This window comes from Pelophylax lessonae, assembly GCF_965119305.1.
Source record: "Pelophylax lessonae genome assembly, chromosome: 3".
NCBI lineage: Eukaryota > Metazoa > Chordata > Amphibia > Anura > Ranidae > Pelophylax > Pelophylax lessonae.
The window spans coordinates 329,820,905-329,840,796 of record NC_138770.1 but is presented as its reverse complement, the minus strand read 5'-3'; the positions used below and the strand labels follow the sequence as shown (position 1 = coordinate 329,840,796).

Below are 19,892 nucleotides of genomic sequence, written 5' to 3'. Positions count from 1 at the left end.
TATTTTAACGTCTCTATGTACAATTTATGTACGCAAGGTTAGAACATTTGTCATCTCTGTTGCAATTATCTTTGGGTTGTCCTGAGGCACTTTAGAGGGCTCCACAAACCATATCAGACAACTGTACAACCATTTAAAGAAAAAACATTTCAGGGAAACATGGAAATAGATATTGCTAAATTGGTTCTGAAAACTCCATTTGCCTGGCTATCCCTGCCTTCAATACTTTGAGTTACTGACACGAAAGAAACATGCATCATGTAAAATCAAAACTTCTGATCTGCATACTTTAAGTGCAAGACTCATACGAATGAAGCAGGAAGGCAAGCATGACCATGACGTTCCAGGCCTCGGGGCCTGCTCACATCCACAAGAGCGGCCGAGTCCCTGATCTCAGCTGTAGGCTGTGGGCCCAAGAGAAAGTGTTCCTCCCCAGACCAGGCTATTTAGGTCCTCACCCAGCATTATTGTCTCTCCAGCTGGCTGGAACTTTTAGTCTGCAGCAGCACTTGGTCCATGGAAATCCTGGCTCTCCTGACCGCATTTCCTATGAGCCCCCGCTTTCAGTAGTGGTCTCTCTCCCTGCCTTCAGGAAATTAGGTCATGATGCCCAGGCTGAAGACTAAAGGGAAACAAACTCAAAAGGTAGCCCTGGTTAAAGAATGTCCCACTAGGACAGCACCTGACAAAAAATGAATGTCATCCATTCACAGTATATTCAGGGTCTGTATATAGTGCAATGCCTGTACTTTACTGTCTTTGCTCTTTAAAGTATATGTCCATCGGTCTTCTCTGAATGTAATGTAAAAAGACTGTGTTGCTAATTGATCTTCTAATCAAGGCAGTCATTAAGTAGGAACTTTAGTTCTATTGCTTGGATGCAGACAGGCACTAGAAAGGAAATGTACAAAATTGCACTGCACTTTCCTTTTAAACAAAGCCACTAAGGCATGAGTACTATTAAGCATATGGCCAATATATCAGAGCAACCTTGCCACTGCCAGACAGGGGACAGCAGCAAGGAATTGCTTATGTTAAAGCTGAACTCCCGGATAAGAAAAACATGTCCAAATCCAAAAAGCAAGTGTATATTTACATTAATATTGGTGTGCTTTGTATTTCTTCCAGATTTGTGCAGTAATTCAGTGTGAAACTGCCTTTGTTTTAGGAACTTCCTGTAATAAAGACCAGTTACTGCTGCCATCTCTCCTTGTGCAGGGTGACTGGTCTTGTCTCCACCCCCTCCTGTATATTTTTGCTGGCATCATGTAGTGGGTGGTGCCATGGCCTCTGCTATAGCACTGCTCTTTGCAAAGGCTATATACATGTAGTGTTCCCCTAGTTAGGCTGGTAGGCTGGTGTGGCTCCTTCTGTATTTAAGGGAGCAGTGATTGATCTGGTCTGTTCAGGGTTTCCCCAGACTGGGAAGTTTCTGGAGCTTAGGGAGGGAGAAATCAAATAACCAGTCTGAATATTGATCAGGGCCTAGCCAATCCCTGGGGAGGTGTGCTCAGATGGTGGCTGGGGAAGCAGATAAAATGTCTGAAGCAAGGAGAAGTGGTCAGCCTTAAAGGGGGCTATTGACCCTCTAGGGCAAACCTTGGATTTTACTGCTGTTCTTGGGGCAGGAGACTTGGAAGGGTACCTGTAACTGGCTGCAGGACTTCAAAGAAATATTGTCTCAAAAAATAGATTTTTCACACACAGGGGAGGTGTCTGAAGGAAGTTGGAAGGTGGCAGCTGTCCTGGGGACTTGCGAGTTATAACCCTGTACTGATTCCTGGTGACTCTGTGCTTTTGGGACACAAGTGCTAGACATTGCTCTGACAGAGACAGTTCTCATAGGGTCTCAGATACTGGGCATTCCCCTCCTCAGCAGGATAAAGGATTGTGAGTAGGGTTGCCACCTTTTCCTCAAGCCAAACCTGAACACTTAAGTGGCGCACAGCAATTTTTTTGTTGCAGTTACTTTAGCATATACTATACCAGTGTTTCTCAACCTTTTTCTCAATCGCTGCACTATACGATTGTTCTAGACCTTGGACACTTGAGTGGCAGAATTGAGTAGTAATGCGGTGAATGGTGGGTGTGGCTAAATTGTGTTAACAGTGGGAGGGGCTTAAAGTACCCCTTACTATCCACTGCACCCCAACCTTCCAATGACAGTATAAAGTAGCTCACCCTACCTACAGTCACCCCCACTATCCACCCCACACCAAAGCAGCCCATTCTATCTGCAACAACCTAAATCAGTGCATCATACCCAAGGCACACCAAAGCAGACCACACAGCACCCAAAAGAGGACCCACACTTCTTCTGACACCCCAAAGTGGTCCACCCCACCAAGGACACCCCAAACTTCCCCATGGCATTCCTTCATATCCCACCCTACTCCTGCCAGTACACAGCTAATCAACCCACAGTAAGCATTGCGGTGCCCCCCATTATACCTCCAATAGACTCCCACCATACAGGGAACCCCACAGCCCGAGTCAGTCCACCTTCCCCATTCCTCAGACACATGCACTGTATATACAGCTGTGTCTGTAGCATAGTCAGGCTCTGACCTGTGCATAGAAGCAGCAGGCTGATCACTCTCGGTCTTCAGGGAGGAGAAGAAGAAACGCCTGCTCTTCCTACTCTGCCAACAACTGTTACCATGAACACCACTGTCCATGTCCCCATAACAATGCTGCTCCTGCCAATCCAGCCAATCACAAGTGGAGGTGTGAAAGCCTCTCATCACACAGCGGGATGGACCGGGGGGCAGCAGGTTGGATTAGGGCAGTGACAGCGAAACATGGCACCCCAGATGTTTTGTAACTATATTTCCCATGATGCTCAACTGCACTGAAGTGTGCATGAGCATTATGGGAAATGTAGTTCCAAAACATCTGGGGTGCCAAGGTTCGCCATCACTAGACTAGGGGAAGCAGTCAGTAAGAAGACAGTGGTGCTCAGTGATGGACTGCATACTTGTCTCCTACTGTCCCCTTCTGTAGGCTGTGGGCTTCTCCCATGTGTTACAAGTGATCGGCTGCACTTTCTGCTCCTTCTGCTGGGCCCCTGTGAAGCCGGACGATCCGGTCAGCACAGGAAACCCAGACAGGGGAAGAGGAGTTCTTTAACGGTTTGTGATGTCCTGAAATGTGCCTGCTGTTTTTTTTTTTTTGGACTTAAAGCCCTAAAGTGTAAACTCTGAACATCAGAGAGGGGGATAGAAGCGGCAAAACAGAGAAACCGAGAAGTGCGGGCACTGTGTGATCATTTTACTGGGGATAGAGATGAGTGACAGACACATTGGTGGCAGGCACTGTGGAGGTCTCCATTTCACTTGCAAGCATGCTGTGTGAATATTAGGCTTCTCCAAAAAAAAATGTATAAACTGAAAAATATTTAAAGATTTAGCTTTCCTGTGAATCACTGAATATTTAGTTGTAGAACCACGGTTTCTGCGAACTGCTTCACATCTGTGTTGCATGGAGTCGACCAACTTCTGGCAACTGTGAACAGGTATTCCAGCCCAGGACGATTGTACTACATTCCCCAATTCTTCTGCATTTCTTGGTGGTCTGGAACCAGGATGCTGCTGGCTTATTAGTGTGTTTTGGGCCATGGTCTTGTTGAAAACACCCATTTCAAGGGCATTTCCTCTTTAGCATAAGACAACACGACCTTTCAAGTATTTAAATGTATTCAAACTGATCCATGTTCCCTGGTATGTGATAAATGGGCCCAACACCATAGTATGAGAAACATCCCCATATCATTATGCTTGTGCCACCATGCTTCAATGTCTTCACAGTGTACTGTAGCTTCATTTTTTTTTTTTGGGGGGGGGTCGTCTGACAAACCGTCTGTGGTCACTAGACCCAAAGAGAATCTTGCTTTCATCAGTTCACAAAATTTTGCACCATTTCTCTTTAGGCCAGTCAATGTGTTCTTTGGCAAATTGTAACTTCTTCAGCATGTTGTTTTTTCAACAATGGGACTTTGCGGGGGCTTCTTGCCGATAGCTTGGCTTCACATAGGCATGTTCTAATTGTTACAGTACTCACAGGTAACTTAAAACCTTCGTTGAACACCCGGGAGGTGATCATTGGCTGAGTCTTTGCCATTTTGGCTATTCTTCGATCCATTTAAATTTTAGTTTTTTTTTTCTATGTCTTTCTGGTTTTGGTTGCCATTTTAAAGCATTTGAGATCATTTTAGCTGAGCAGCCTATCAGTTTCTGCACTTTTTATAGGTTTTCCCCTCTCCAATCAACTTTTGAATCAAAGTACGCTGTTCTTCTGACGGATGTCTGGAACGACCCATTTTACTCAGATTTTCAGAGAGAAACACACTGTATACCTATATGTACAACCTTTCAACCTTTGCTGCCTTCCCCCTTAAATGAGTCTGTTTTTTCACAGACTGAATGACCTCACTGATTGAACTATTATTTTGAACATGCCACTTTCAATTTATGATTCAATTGCACAGAATCAGCATGCATGTCATGACTGTTGGGTCTGTTGGTTTTCTATTGCTTCACCACACCTACTAGTAAATTATTTGCCATGTAGAAATAGAATTTATAATTTATACCAAAAACATTGATTGATCTGGTTAGTGACGTTAAACTATTATTTTGAACACAACTGTATATCTGAATGAAAGTTTTTATGCCCAGAGTTCAGCTTTAAGTCCTGTTAACAGGAACCAAAAAACACTTATTCATCTATTAACAGTTTTACAGGAAATACAGCATATACAATTTATCACACATCTACATAAAGGATATATAGTGCTACCACTAGCCGCTGAATTAATTTGGGATTTCTCTACACACCTGAAGGATATACCTTGCTCATACCTTGCTCACTCAGCACTTGACAACACATCACGAAGGTATTTTAAAGAATGTATTAGGCCAAGCATAGCCTAAAATGAGAAATAATTAAAAAATGTACTTATGCAAACAATCAAGACAATGTTATTTTGAGAGTTATAGTTTAACACCTGCAGTATTCTAACAGTAATTACCAGAGCTAAATTTACCTAGTAACAGTATAAGACAGTCCTAACCTACTACAACAGTCCCAGTTTCGGCACACTGGCCAGTGAAAGATGAAAAACAAAAAGCAGAGAACAGATAACCTTGTATGAGGTTAGTCTCTTTCCAGACCCAGGGTGCCCTCTTCTTAAGGCCCGTACACACGCACCGATTGTTGGCCGTAAATTTTCAGCCAACATCCGATCGGCCGATTATCGGCTTGTTAGTATGATGCTTCCGACAACCGACTGCGACTTTTCGGCCGAACAAAATCTGGTGTGCAGGCTATAAAATTTTTGTTAGTCAACAACAGAACGGCCGATTGTTCGTCAGTCAGTACAGATTGTGGCCGACAAAAATGTGATGATCAAGACTGGGCATGCTCAGTGAAGAAAAAACACACGAAAAGTAGACCAGAACATGACATCACTTCTGCAGTTGGCTGATCGTGCTGTACTGATGAGGCCACACTGATGAGGCTGCACTGATGGGCAGTAATGAGGCTGCACTGATGGGCACTGATAAGGCGGCACTGATGAGGCTGGACTGATGGGCACTGATAGACTGTGGTTGTGGTCTGTGGTTTACAGATGACAGGGCGGGTCATAAACAGGAAGGGGTGTGGCCTTTACAGGAAGAGGTGGTTCATATTTAAATTAGGGGCTGCACAAGTTTAGTCAGGCCTAGGGCAGCACAAAACCTAAATACACCACTGCCATGCAGGGCAGACAAACACCAACTGTTCTACATCAACCTTGATTTAAGTGCTGCATCAGAGCCTCTTAAAAAATCCCTTTTCCCAGATACAGAGTTCTTTGATATTCTTCAAGTAGAGAGTAGTCTGTTGGCACCCTAACTAGGTCAACCAATTCAGGTCTCTTGACAGCCCCCAGACATAGGTCTCTCCACAACCCGTATAAAAACAATAGGAAATGCGATTTGTGCATGTGCTTTTAAACACTCTACTTCCAGTGCCATGGTGAAGAAGAGGACAATCTAATGTAGCAAGGAAAATAAAACATCAGAACAGTGATTTTGATACACGTTTACTCCTGGGTTTATTTGTGCGCTTTGAATAGGATTACACTGATGCTTTAATTTTTTATTTTATTTCTTGGAGTAAAACTGCAGTAGTAGTTAAATGATTTCTAAAAACCCCCAGTAATTGTATTTCATAAATCAAGGGTAACGATTTCTAGCTGTATTTGCATATTTTAGTATTATAGCGATTCGATTCTTCATTTTCTATGTACAGTATCTCACAAAAGTGAGTTCACCCCTCACATTTTTGTAAATATATTATATCTTCTCATGTGGCAACACTGAAGAAATTACACTTTACTACATTGTAAAGTAGCGAGTGTACAGCTTTATATAACAGTGTAAATTTTATGTCCCCTCAAAATAACTCAACACAGCCATTAATGTCTAAACCGCTAACAAAAGTGAGTACACCCCTAAGTGAAAATGTCCAAATAGGGCCCAATTAGCCATTTTCCCTCCTCAGTGTCATGTGACTCGTTAGTGTTACAGGGTCTCAGGTGTGAATGGGGAGCAGGTGTGTTAAATTTGGGGTTGTCTTCTGGAAATAGATGTACGAGTGCTGTCAGCATTGCTGCAGAGGTTGAAGGGGTGGGGGGGGATCAGCCTGTCAGTGCCCAGACCATACGCCGCACACTGCATCAAATTGGTCTGCATCGGTGTCATCCCAGAAGGAAGCCTCTTCTAAAGATGATGCACAAGAAAGCCCACAAATAGTTGGCTGAAGTCAGGCAGACTAAGGACATGGATTACTGTAACCATGTCCTGTGGTCTGATGTCACCAAGATAAACTTATTTGGTTCAGATGGTGTCAAGCATGTGTGGCGGCAACCAGGTGAGGAGTACAAAGACAAGTGTGTCTTGCCTACAGTCAAGCATGGTGGTGGGAGTGTCATGGTCTGGGACTGCATGAGTGCTGCCACCACTGGGGAGCTACAGTTCATTGAGCGAGCATGATCCCCTCCCTTCGGAGACTGGGCCGCAGGGTAGTAGTCCAACATAACGACCCCAAACACACCTCCAAGATGACTGCCTTGCTAAAGAAGCTGAGAGTAAAGGTGATGGACTGGCCAAGCATGTCTCCAGACCTAAACTCCATTGAGCATCTGTGGGGCATCCTCAAATGAAAGGTGGAGGAGCACAAGGTCTCTAGCATCCACCAGCTCCGCGATGTCATGGAGGGGTGAAAGAGGACTCCAGTGGCAGTGGCAATCTGTGAAGCTCTGTTAAACTCCATACCCAATAGGGTTAAGGCAGTGATGGAAAATAATGGTAGCCACCCAAAATATTGACACTTTGGGCCCAATTTGGACATTATAACTTAGGGGTGTACTCACTTTTGTTACCAGTGGTTTAGACATAAATGGCTGTGTGTTGAGGTATTTTGAGGGGACAGCAAATTTACACTGTTATACAAGCTGTACACTCACTACTTTAAAAATTGTAGCAAAGTGTCATTTCTTCAGTGTTGTCACATGAGAAGATATAATAAAATATTTAAAAAAATGTGAGGGGTGTACTTACTTTTGTGAGATACTGTATGTATATATATACTAGCCATAATTCCATGGGAGTATAATTAGACTGTCTCAGTATACATACACAGGCTAAATCAAAACGTCCCCTCCCTCCAAAAGCATTCAGTTCTGTGGGTGAGAGCAGATAGTCAGTAAAAGCACACAGCATGTCCACAGCCACCAGGTGTCTAATGACTCCAGCACTGACTCCAAATCACATGACCACAGCAAGGCAATAAGTTCAGCATCAATGCAGTTTTTCCATTTACTAAACCCAGAAATCCAATAAAAAAGGTATAGTACAAAAATATCAAAATAAAAAATATTAGCCATCAGTTTTTTTTTTTTTTAGAATATCACTCATGATAAATAAAAAATATCTCATCGGCAAAATCCAAACTGCGTCACCCAACATAAGAGCCTGAGTGACAGCAACAGGCACCCTCCTGTATTCTCTAGCATTTCCAAGATCATGTTTCAGACTATGGTTACAAAACCAGAATAGTTTATTACTGACAGGTACACAAAACAGCTTCTGCTTGTGACCCACACTACAAGAGCAACGTAGACTGAGCTGACAGTGCCTAATTTAAGGCAAATGGGGGGGAGAAAAAAATAAACCCACAAAAAGAAAACAGAATACACTTTGACACAATACATACGGTACATGCTCGTGGTCATTTGCCCTGTGTTTCATCCCAGCTGTTTGTCTAATTTCTGATTGCGTATATATTTTGTGAACGTACGGTTCCCGGTCACGGTGTTTGTAGCCCAGGATTGTCAACCAGACAGGTTTAGGGGTTCCAGGATAATTGTTTAATGTGGAGGAATCTGTTTTGTTAGTTTCCTCTGTGGTTTGAAAAAAAAAAAATCAAGTTGGGGACCTAGAGCCTGGAGATTTCACAGCGATCTAGGTGGGAGGAAATCTCCAATCCTGAAACCAGGTTTTGGGAGAAGCCAACAGTATGTTATGGACAACGAACACAAGTGCATTACATTGATGGAATTTTGAATGCACAGATATAACATGACGAGATCCTGAGGCCCATTGTGCCATTCATCCACTACCATCACCTCATGTTGCAAGGATCTGTATACAATTCTTGAAAGCTGAAATCATCCCAGTTCTTGCATGGCCAGCATACTCACCGGACATGTCACCCATTGAGCATGTTTGGGATGCTCTCGATCGGCATATACAACAGCGTGTTCCAGGTCCTACATTCCACAGGCCACAATCAACAACCTAATCAACTCTATACTAAGGAGATGTGATGCACTGCGTGAGGCAAATGGTGGTCACACCAGATACTGACTGGTTTTTGGACCCCCCCCAATACAGTAAAACTGCACATTTTAGAGTGGCCTTTTATTGTGGCCAGCCTTAAGCCCCGTACACACGCAACGATTATCGGCCGACCGATCGTCCGACTTTTGTCCAAGTTGTGTTTTGTTGGTTGGAATGTGCCTAGACTGCACACGAATTTTCTCGGCCAACAAAATTCTACTTCAGAAGTGATGTCATGTTTTGGGTTTGTTTTCTTTGTGTTTTTTCTTGACTGAGCATGCCCAGACTTGCTCATCAGATTTTTCCCTGTCAAAATCTGTACTGGCTGCACGAAAATCGGCAGTTGTGTTGACGGCCAACAAAAATTTTATAGTCTGCACACCAGATTTTTTTCGGCCGAAAAGTCGGAGTTTGTTGTCGGAAGCATCATACTAACAAGCCGAAAATCGGCAGATCGGACGTTGGCCGAAAATTCCCTGCCAATTTTCGACGCGTGTGTACGGGGCTTAAGGCACACCTGTGCAATAAACATGCTGTCTAATCAGCATCTTGATACGCTACACCTGTGAGGTGGATGGATCATCTCAGCAAAGGAGACGTACTCACTAACACAGATTTATGAACAACATTTGAGAGAAATAGGCCTTATGTGTACATAGAAAACGTCTTAGATCTTTGAGTTTTGCTCATGAAAAATGGGGGCAAAAAAAAAAAAAAAAAAAGTTTTTTGAGTTTAAAATTTTGTTCAGTGTACATACAGATACACAATCAAGTGTGCATAATTAGGCAAGTATTTTCACCAAATCATAATTTTTATGCATATTGTCCAACTCCAAGCTGTAGAAACATGAATGCTTATTGGATGTAAGCATATCTGGTGATGTGTATTTGTATAATGAGGGAAAGTGTGGCCTAAGGAGATCAACACACTACAACACACTATAACAATTATTAGGCAGCTTATTTTCCTCAGGCTAAATGGGCCAAATTAGATTTAACTTTGAAAAGTCAAAAATGTTAAAAAGGTTTTTGGAGGGATGCAGCACGCTTGAAATAAAAAAAAAAAAAAAAAAAAAAAAAAAGGCACTGAGGCGTGATCACAGAACCATCAAACGTTTTGTTGCAAATAGTCAACAGGGTCGCAAGAAAAGTGTTGAAAAGAAAAAGATGCAAATTAGCTGCCAAAGATTTGAGTAGAATCGAAACATGAAGCTGCCAGGAACCCATTATCCTCCATTGCTGTCATATTCCAGAACTGCAACCTACCTGGAGTGCCCAGAAGTACAAGGTGTTCAGTGCTCAGAGCAGTAGCGGCCAGTGAATAAAAAATTTGGGGGGGGCGGCAAAACCAACACCCTTCCCCCGGCGGGACGGCCGTCCGGCAATCATATCTACCACCCCTCCCTCCCTCCTCCCGGGATGGACGGCTGGCCAGCATCCTTACCTGCTCCTTCCCCGAGCGGCTGTGTATCTCCTCCGGCCATACGACTCCTCCCTCTTCCTGGCCAGTGGCCAGTAAAATTGCTTCTCCTTTCAGCCAATCACCCTGTCTGACGTTCTTACAAAAGACATTCCTTTTTTCTCAAAATTTAATAAAAAGGTTTGATGCAATCTGGTCACCCTAGCTTTATCATATGAGTCCAGTATAGAGTTAGGTTCTAGTGCTCTTTAAATGTTTTGATGTACCATCTATCCTGCTAACAGTGGGATCTTAATGTGTAGTCGGACCTTTGTAGGCCGATATATTGCTATGCAGTTACTTGTGTTTATCGTGGTATTTATGTATGCTCCATGGGAATGTTTGTATGTTTTTTTACTCTCTTTGGCTGTCCTGCATAGCGTGCTATGTTTATATTGTTAGTCTGTGTATGATCCAAAATTTTGTTAAAATCAAATTTAGAAAAACAGGAAATTGTGCCGATGAGCAGAGATTCCCACCAGACCGGTCAGTAAAGATGAAATTGATATCTGGAATGGTGTAGTAAATAAATGTGAGAGTAATCACGCACATGCTGGAGACTGGGTGCTGAGGGGTAAGTGCACGTGTGGGGCATTGGCAACTGAGAAATAAATGCACAATACACACGAGCAAAAGAGGTGCTAAGAGGTTAAGGCACAAACTGGTATGCTATATAACTATAGTGCACACAAGGGGTGACAAGACTTTAACACATATCTATTGCAGCAGTGCCCCTACTTGACAGGAGTCCTTGTAGGATGGTTTATCTAAAGAGACAGTCCTATGCCCTAGATCTTCAGCACACTAACGTTTGGGCCCATCTTAACAATGGTACACACGAATATAGTTCAAGTGGAAAATTGCATGCAGTGATATGAGCTGTTGGTTAAGTGTCTTTAAAAGCTTAGATTCCGATAGCAGCAAACTAATCATGGCCACGCTGCCTTCTTGCTAATCCTGCTGCGAAAGTCCTGCTGTGAAGGCACCTTCCAGGTTGGGCCCATTGCGACGACGGTCCTCAGTCTCTGTGCATGCGTGTAGCGGGGCAAGCTCCAACAGGAAGATGTGATCACTCTGGTTCACCGTGGTAAACAAACATGCTATTCAAAACTGAAGCCCGGGAAATGAACCTATTTCCCCTTCCCTTGTCACTGCCTCCACCTTGGAATTGTAACTCAATGGTCAATAGAAGTCCAAAAGTATGGCTCCCTTACTGAACTTTAATTCCCACAATCCAAAGCAGTTCGCATAGAAGTCTATAGAGCTCCTTGACATTCCAGCTCCACTTGCTGGCAGGAGGCAAACAGTAGTGGGGATTTACTAAAACTGGTGCACACAGAAGCTGATTAGTTACTATGCACAACTGCACTAGATTCTAACTTCAGCTTGTTCAGTTAGGCTTTGACAAACCTAGACGCTGATTGGTCACTATGCAAAGCTGCACCAGATTCTGTGTGAACCTGTTTTAGTAAATCTCCCACAGTGTGATGAATCCAGCTTATCAATTCAGTGATAGTGAGAAGAGTCGCTGCAAACTATCTTATCTTTGTTCAATATAGCTGTGATAGACTCAACTGGGACAATGGCTTTTGGAGGGGACTGCAGGCAAAACCGCTTATCCACTAGGGCCCTGGCTTTTGGGGGAACCCTGCTCTTTCGGAGGTGTGTGCCTGGGGGACCCTTGGAGTTGTCTTTTTTCGGGTTTAAGGTCATATCTTCCCAAAACACACAGACCCTGAGAACTGGAGGTACCATGTCCATGTTTGGGGCTTCTATGCCTCAAACCAGCAATGACTGCAGATGTTAATGTTATCAGCTCAAACTACTAGGGTCCCCTGCCATAATGTGTTTATTGTAATAGGTCTCCTGCTATAGTCTGTTGCCTACTAGTCTGTGGTGGGGGTGAGATCACTGTTGGTTATATGTTTATTGTGCTAATTAACTCCCCTATTGTCTGCTAGCAAACTAACGTGGGGATGTGTTTATACTTGTAATAGTGTGTATTGTACTTTGTGAGCTCGATGCCGACATGTCTGACTTGGAATGAGACCTCTAAGTGTCTGAGTGGCTAGTTGTTTAATCAACCTAATGTTTCTAGTACATGATGGCTAATTTGACTTAACTCTTAAGGATCCTCTGATGGGATTAGCCATGAATCAGCTGTACCTCGTTTTTTAAACCATCGTGTGATGTTTTGGGTAAATATTTGGGTCATTGTTCATGTGGTGACTGACCTACTTCTCAAGTGTATAAAAGGCCTGTATTCTTGTTCAATAAACCAGTTTTCAGTTTTGTAGCTGAGCTAGTCCCGTTTAGTTCTTGGTTGCAATATGCAGCTATAATATCTGATATCTATGTTCAGACTGGAGGAAGGGGTATACTGACGGAAGCACTCAAGCGGAGTGTGGGATGGTCCTGTCACAATAGCCAAGTGACTCAAGTAATGTAGTGGTGTGCCCCTTTATCCAGATTCAGGTGTAATTCCCTTTAACTCAACTCCCCACAATCGCCTGAGCTCCTGGACAAAGCCAGGAGTATAAATGCCAGCTCCTCCCAGCTTCCTGTGCTCAGAGAGATCCTGCCTGATGGGACAGCAGTGACTGGGCAAGTGAGCTGTTCCCAGGTGCTGGGTCCTCACCTGATAGGTCTGGTCTGCGGGCCACCAGCACTGAGCACAAGAGCATGCAGCATCTCTCCAAGCCCCTATCACTGAAGAGGACTCTGTTACAGTCCATGTGGAGAAGCAGTCCAAGCAGTGGGGTGGTTCTATCTATGGCCCCCAGACCGAAGTCAGCATCAGCAAGGCCAGTGTGAAGTCTGTGCCAGTGGGAAATCCCCTAAGCTCACAGTCTGCTAAATGAACGATTAATATCTTGGAACACGTGAGATTCTTCAGCGCTCTATCCTATCAGTAAACTGAAGTCAGAGCACTCTGCTACTATCTAGTGGCCATTAATAGAACTGTAGTACAATTGTTTTCATATGTTTTATGCCTATTTCCCTACTCCTATTGTCGTTTTTTTACTGCAAACCCCTGTTCACATGATCTCCTGTGTAATCCAAGTTGATTTTCATTGTTAAGTAAAGTAGAAATTGCAAATCACCACTGGTCTGATCATTTGCCCTGATACTGTTACATAACAGTAGTTATGAGAAATGTCTGCAGAGGCTGTAGAGCAAAGCAATGTATATAAAAGAGAACATGCACAGAATTTAAAATGCTTGTGCTTTGTGTGTGTCATACTGAGTCATCTTTGGAGGAGAAACTTGTGCGGGCTGGAGCAGGGATTCGGGAAAAGACCATTGTGTGTGCTGGAGGACGAATGCAGGTGAAAGACCACTCAGTTTGTTGGAGATATAAAGGTCACTGGGTAGGACCATGAGGGTGTGTGGTTGTGTTTTTTTTTTTATATACACACAAGGCATAAATTAAATAAAAACACAAAAATATGCTGTTAAATTAAAAAAAAAAAAAAAAAAAAGCAAACAACTTACTTGAGTTTCTCTATGGGATGAGGCTGTACAATAGGTCCAGCTGTTCCATGAATCTCCTGCTTGCGACGAATGTGTCTGGGAGGTTTGGCTTCTCCATGAATGTAAGCGAGTTTTACTTGTCGACCTTAAAAGAAAAAAAAAAAATAATAATAAAATTCACCTAATTTACGCTAATAAGAAAAAAAATTTTTAAAATTTGAACTTTTTTTTTTTTACACTTAATCTTGCCTTTAGTGTTGCTCTATTAACCTAAAGCCTAGCTTATATATTACTGAACACGGCATTTGTTGGTAATGCTCCCTTATTTATCAATATATTACTGGCAGTTACCTAATGAAACTTCTATATGCGCCCATTTGAAAATGTACCTTGATATATTATGTGAAATGTTCTAGCTTTGACTTATATAAATTACTTTTTGGTTTCCTAATTTGTCAAATGAAAGACTGGGGGGAGGGGGTGTTAATAAAAGCATTAATAACACTTTTCTGGTACTGTAACAGATTCAGGTAGTTCTATCCACTTTTTTTAGAATCTGTAGCTGTGGCTGTAACAAATTCAAAATAATTGGAACCATTCTGATTTGGAAACTGGAGGGGGGTGACTAAGATCACCTTTGAGTTGGTGTATAGAGATGCCAGTGCTCATAGTGGGGCATGTGGGGCATGTATGTGCTGTGAAGCAGCCATTATTGTGACAGCTTCTTCCACATGTAGGCAGGTGCATTTTACCTCTGTAGGTGGCATTGTGTTGCTGGCAGCTGTACAGATGTAATAAAGGAAGAGAGGAAGAGTTCCTCTAGAGCAGGGGTAGGGAACCTTGGCTCTTCAGCGGTGCTGAAATTACAAATCCCATCATTCCTTTGCCTTAGGAAGGCATGCCTGTGGCTGTCAAGAGTTTTGCAGTGCCTCATGGGATTTGTAGTTTCAGCACAGCTGGAGAGCAAAGGTTCCCTACCCCTGCTCTAGAGCCTCTGTGGGTTTCACCAGTGTTATTAGATGCTAAAACTGTAGTATTTGGGACTGTTAAGCCAAGGACCTTGTCGCTGTTCTCCACATGCTGAGTTATCTTCATCTGCCCAAATAATAAATTAGGCCACTTTACTTAGTCCCTGTGTGCCAATCTTCCATATTGAGTGTATGGAAAAATGGCTGACAGCCCAAACTCTTTCCAAGGTTCATCGGGGTAAGGTGCTGGTTCAGTTAATCAACCTGGGGACCACCCACCATTCTCCTACCCAATTGCATGGTAACAGTAGACCTTTGTGTGGTACCCAAGCACTGGATTGCTGTGTCCCAACCTGTGGGCAAGGCTATTTTTGCTCTTCTGCATACCTACATATCTCCCCTAGAAGTTATTCAATACCAACAGCTTCTGGATAAGTTGGCTATCCACTTTCAGGAGTTTCCACTGTCCCAGCATCAGCTGCTTTATCAGCCTCTGGAAAAGCATCCATTTTTTTTTTTTTTTTTTTTGCTGCTGACTGAGGAATAAGGGTGCACAGAAGCACTGGATTACCCCATACATATGGGGGATGCTACACCCATTCAGGAATTATATTGATATTTATGGTCTGCTTTCTGCCAGGAATTCAAGGACTTAATTCACAACATGCTGCAAGCAGGATAGCGAGAGAGAGTTTTAGTCCATGGGCTGCCCTGTTCTAGAGCAGAAGGACAGCAGTCTGCATTTCTGTGCGGACTATTGCAAGCTCAACTTCTGTACCCATTGGGATGCCTACCTGTTTTTTTTTTTTTTTTAGCCCGTAGCGTGTGAAACACACTCAAAAGACTTCACCGGTGCATAAAAAGTGCACACACGCAAACGTGAGAAACACAAAAACTGCACAGGGTGTGCGAAAATGGTCTGGCCTCCGAAGAGGTTGGACCTATACCTTGATCCCCCGGGGCGCAAGACTCCTGACAGGGACTGAGGTACTTCCTATGGCTTGCCTGGCCGAGACCTGGCAAACCCCGTTCTCCAGGGGGACTGCCGAAACAGCCCACCCCAAGTACTGGGTGGGGCTCCCCCGAAGGGAGACCCCATGAGAGAGGGCGAACTAAGCCAGAAGGCCATGTTCACCCCCTCCCAAGACTTTCAAGGTAGGCCCAGAGACCCACACCGTACTCATCGTGCAGGAAGAAAAGAGTGAAAGTGAAGTGACAAACACTACAAAGAAAAAGCACACACAAACAAAAATGGTGGGGAAGGGGAAGTGGAGAGGTGAATTAGTGCCCTTGTGAAGAATACAAAGGCAGGCCTTCCGGCCGGAATAAAAATTCCTCTGGTCGAAGCCAAAAGGCCTTGCCCAAGAGGCAGGTGCTGAAAAAGTGTGTAGGTGCAGTGACCATGGTGCCGAAAAACTCAAGGCGAGCTGCCCCTCACCAGTGAGAATTAAGGCACCCCTGGGCTGCCACCCCTGGGGCACATACACTATGGGCTTTTTCTATCCCGGCCCAAAGGCCAGACCGAGTGTAGCCCTATCCTACCAGGAGGCGTCAGAACTTTAGACAGCTTAGGGTGACCCTACCTTCAACTGGGGACAAGCCTTTTGCAAGGCCAGATTCAACCCAGGAGGAAAGGCTCTCCCACGCCATCCGCCGTTCCTTACCAATCACATCCAGGAGCAGTACTAACTGGCCACAGATCCAGTTTTCTCGCTCCCTTCAAACTGGTAGGGGCGGACCCATTCAAATCAGAAGGCAATGGACCCATCCGGCTTTCTCTGATGTGGCTTACTTCCCAGTCCCCCGGTAGTTCCGGAGCGCCCTGGTTCATTTCGGCCCCCACGGATACTAACCATCAGGTTCCATACCAACTGATAAGAACAGATACTACACTTGATCTTAGCCAAAAGGCCGAGAAGCGATTGGGATGCCTACCTGTTGCCTCGGGTGGAGGAATCCCTCATGGCCATGGCCCAAGCCTGTTGTCCTTTCTCTACATTGGACCTGGCTAGTGGCTACCGGCAAGTCCCAATTGGAGACCTTCACAGTAAACTAAAATTTTTCGCTCCCATACTTTAAACGTTCAGAATGGAATAGCAAGAACATTTATTTCTATATTTGCCTGGGTATGAAAAACACAAACACACGCACACCTGTTTCAACTATGAAAACCTAGAAGTAATTACAATTCAGCTGTTCTCTTGTCACCAACAATTAAATATGCATGTAAATTACGGTCAAATGGGAATACTGTACAATGTTCAATCAGCAGGGAGACATTTTAAATAAAAACTAAATTCTGATTAAAAGTATTTTCTATGAGTTTTGGTGGGATACCAGGTGTAGAGATTTAAACACTAGAAAGGTTTTTGATTTGTATGTAGAAACACCTTGTAATTTGCACAACAATTATTCACCGAACTCATGTAGGTGAATTTTCTGCTTTAAATTGCTTAAGGATACAAACCTTTAGGCTTTCCAGAGTATAATGAACTGATATTTTGAGTTATCATTTTTAACTTTTCCTCTCTTGCACTGAAGAGCCTTAAATACATCTCTCGTGAAGACTCATATTCTAAGAGCTGGTGGCCTTTAAAGTCCCTTTCACAGTGTTTCCTCCACAAGTAGTCAGAGTCTTCCATAAAGTCCTTTAGTACAAAAAGAATGGCCTTACTTTACATGTTCTACAGAGTGTGTAAAAAAAAACATCTACACATGTCAGACAAATGCTATGTCACTACAAAGAACACTCTGCAGTTCTGTTGGTCTGCCTGTGCTTATTAAAAGACACCATGTTAAACCTGCTGCTATGTTACTTAAAGTGATTGTAAAGCTTTAATTTTTTTATTTTTTATTATTAAAATAACAAACTTGTCATACTTGCCTGCTCTCTGCAAGGCTTTTGCACAGCACAGCCCCATCCTCTTATTCTGGGGTCCCCCATGGGCTCTCCTGGCTTCTCCCCTTTGTTGCGGTGGGCATAATTCTGAGCTCCGCTGTCTGCATTTATAGTCACAGACAGTATGGCTCAGCAACACCCCCTGTCTGATGGAACTTTTTACAGCAGTGCAAACGATAGGCTCCTTCTGCTATAAATCTGCCCAGTGAGGGAGAGAGACCCTGCTTTTCGGCTCAGCGCTGGGTCAAGATCAGGCCCATGTAAGTATGGCTCTAAGGGGGTTGGGGGGGGGGGGGATCCTGTGGTAGAAAGTTATTTTTTTTTACCTTAAAATGGATTGTAAGGGCAGAAGGTTTTTTTTTTTTTTTTTTTTTTTTATGCATTCTATGCATTCAATGCATTAGGTTAAAAAAAAAAAAACTCTAATACTTATCTGAGCCCATCTTTACCAAGCAATGATACAGGGATGTCTCAACTGCCAGGGACTCCCCTCCTTATTGGCTGGGACAGCAGAGCGGTGCCATTGGCTCCCGCTGCTGTCAATTAAAAAGTCAGCCAGCCAATCAGGAGAGAGAGGGGGTGGGGCAGAGTCCCGGCTCTGTGTCTGAATGGACACAGGGAGCTGTGATTAAGCTTGAGTGCCCCCATAGCAAGCTGCTTGCTGTGGGGGCACTCAACAGGAGGGAGGGGCCAGGAGCACAGAAGAGGGACCCAAGAAGAGGCAAATGCCAACACACCTACTGCATCTGAGCCAGACCTTTGTCAATGACACATCCAACAACTACCTCATACTACATGGGTACCGAACCCTCTAAAGGTTTCTAACACAATGCTTTAGGGTACTTTCATACTGCCCAATTTAAGTTTTGTCACAGTGTGGATACAATGCATCCATGGTTTTCGTGTGGGTTACCCGTACTTTTTCATAGACTTCTATTCGATTGAGGGTTTTTTCCAAAATCACACCAAAAAAAGTCCTGCATGTTACATCTTTGGTGAGCTTTCAGAAAATGCACCAAAATTCCCGATCATGTGGCAGCAAGAAACCCCCCTAAAGCTGAAGTCAAGGATTTAAAAAAATAATAGTAATAATAATAATAAAATATATACAATATACCCTCGCAGTTGGCTCCCAGCGGTGCAAGGGTTAAATGCGGGCCCTCACCATCATCATGTGCAATGCAGGACTGCTGGTCCTGTAAAAACCATGATGACATTTAAGTGTGACCGGTGGCCAGAGCACCGAAGAGAGGAGGCTTCAAGAGACCAGTCACACAAAATAGTGGAAGCGTATTGGAGTAAAGAAAAAAGGCAAGCAAGCATTACAACCTATTCCTCTACCCCTAGTTAGAAAACACACATTTAACCCAATCCAGGCAATTTTAAACAAAACTTCCTTGCATTTGGGCCATCCCGCTTTACCAAGGAATTTTATATATGCTGCCTGGGTTGGGGCTTTAAACAAAACTGTATAGTAAAGTCATTTTTAAAAAATATTTGGATAGAGTAGTGAGCGGGTTAGAACCTCGTCAGGTTTTTATTACCATCTCTACCATTTACCATCTCTACAATTTACCCTCTCTATGACCCATGAGGACCATTGCCACCAAGACTGAGGGCAAATCCTCCAGTGGGGTCACCTGGTCCAGTGACAACAGAGCACTGTAAAGATCTTTATAAAGAAGATTAGGAAGACAATTAAAAAACCTGCATACTGGATTACATTCTTCAATACGATTAAGCTGCTCTGGAGTACAACGCTCAAGAACTGGCTTTAAGATTTCAAACGGTACACCTCCAACTTCTTGGATTGCTACAAAGAAGAAAAAAAAGAAGAATGAAAAAAGTGGCCCATGACATATGTGATACAGTCTGTTTATAGCATTATATGGTGTTAAAAGCCTTTTTTCTACACCTCAGTTCCTGTGCTATGTGTGAAAACATAGGAACTGGGGTGCAGAAAATGGTCAGCAGGCGCTCAGACTGAGCCACAATTTGAAATCTTTAGCTGTAGCAGGAGGCAATTTGATCACAAAGGGCTGGAGAACAGTACAATAATGAGCGTCTGCAGGCAACAGTGAAGCATGGTGAAAGTTCCTTGCAAGTTTGTGGCTGAATTTCTGCTAATGGAGAAGTATAATGAGAAATAGAGGCAGAGACTTATCCCATCATGCCCTACTATCAGCGAGGCATGCGATTCACTCAAA

General features: G+C 43.6%; 1 protein-coding gene across 1 annotated transcript in view; it reads right to left on the bottom strand.

The window, feature by feature from the left end:
- The window catches only part of LOC309551042 (elongin-A-like), a gene marked incomplete at its 5' end in the record, with an annotated part of 96,374 nt that overhangs the window by 32,297 nt on the left and 44,185 nt on the right, over positions 1-19,892 (bottom strand). The window contains 3 exons of the mRNA XM_082251483.1: positions 13,840-13,963; positions 17,254-17,434; positions 19,401-19,498. Coding sequence (XP_082107609.1) covers positions 13,840-13,963; positions 17,254-17,434; positions 19,401-19,498 — 403 coding nt within the window. The remainder of the gene's footprint in view (positions 1-13,839; positions 13,964-17,253; positions 17,435-19,400; positions 19,499-19,892) is intronic.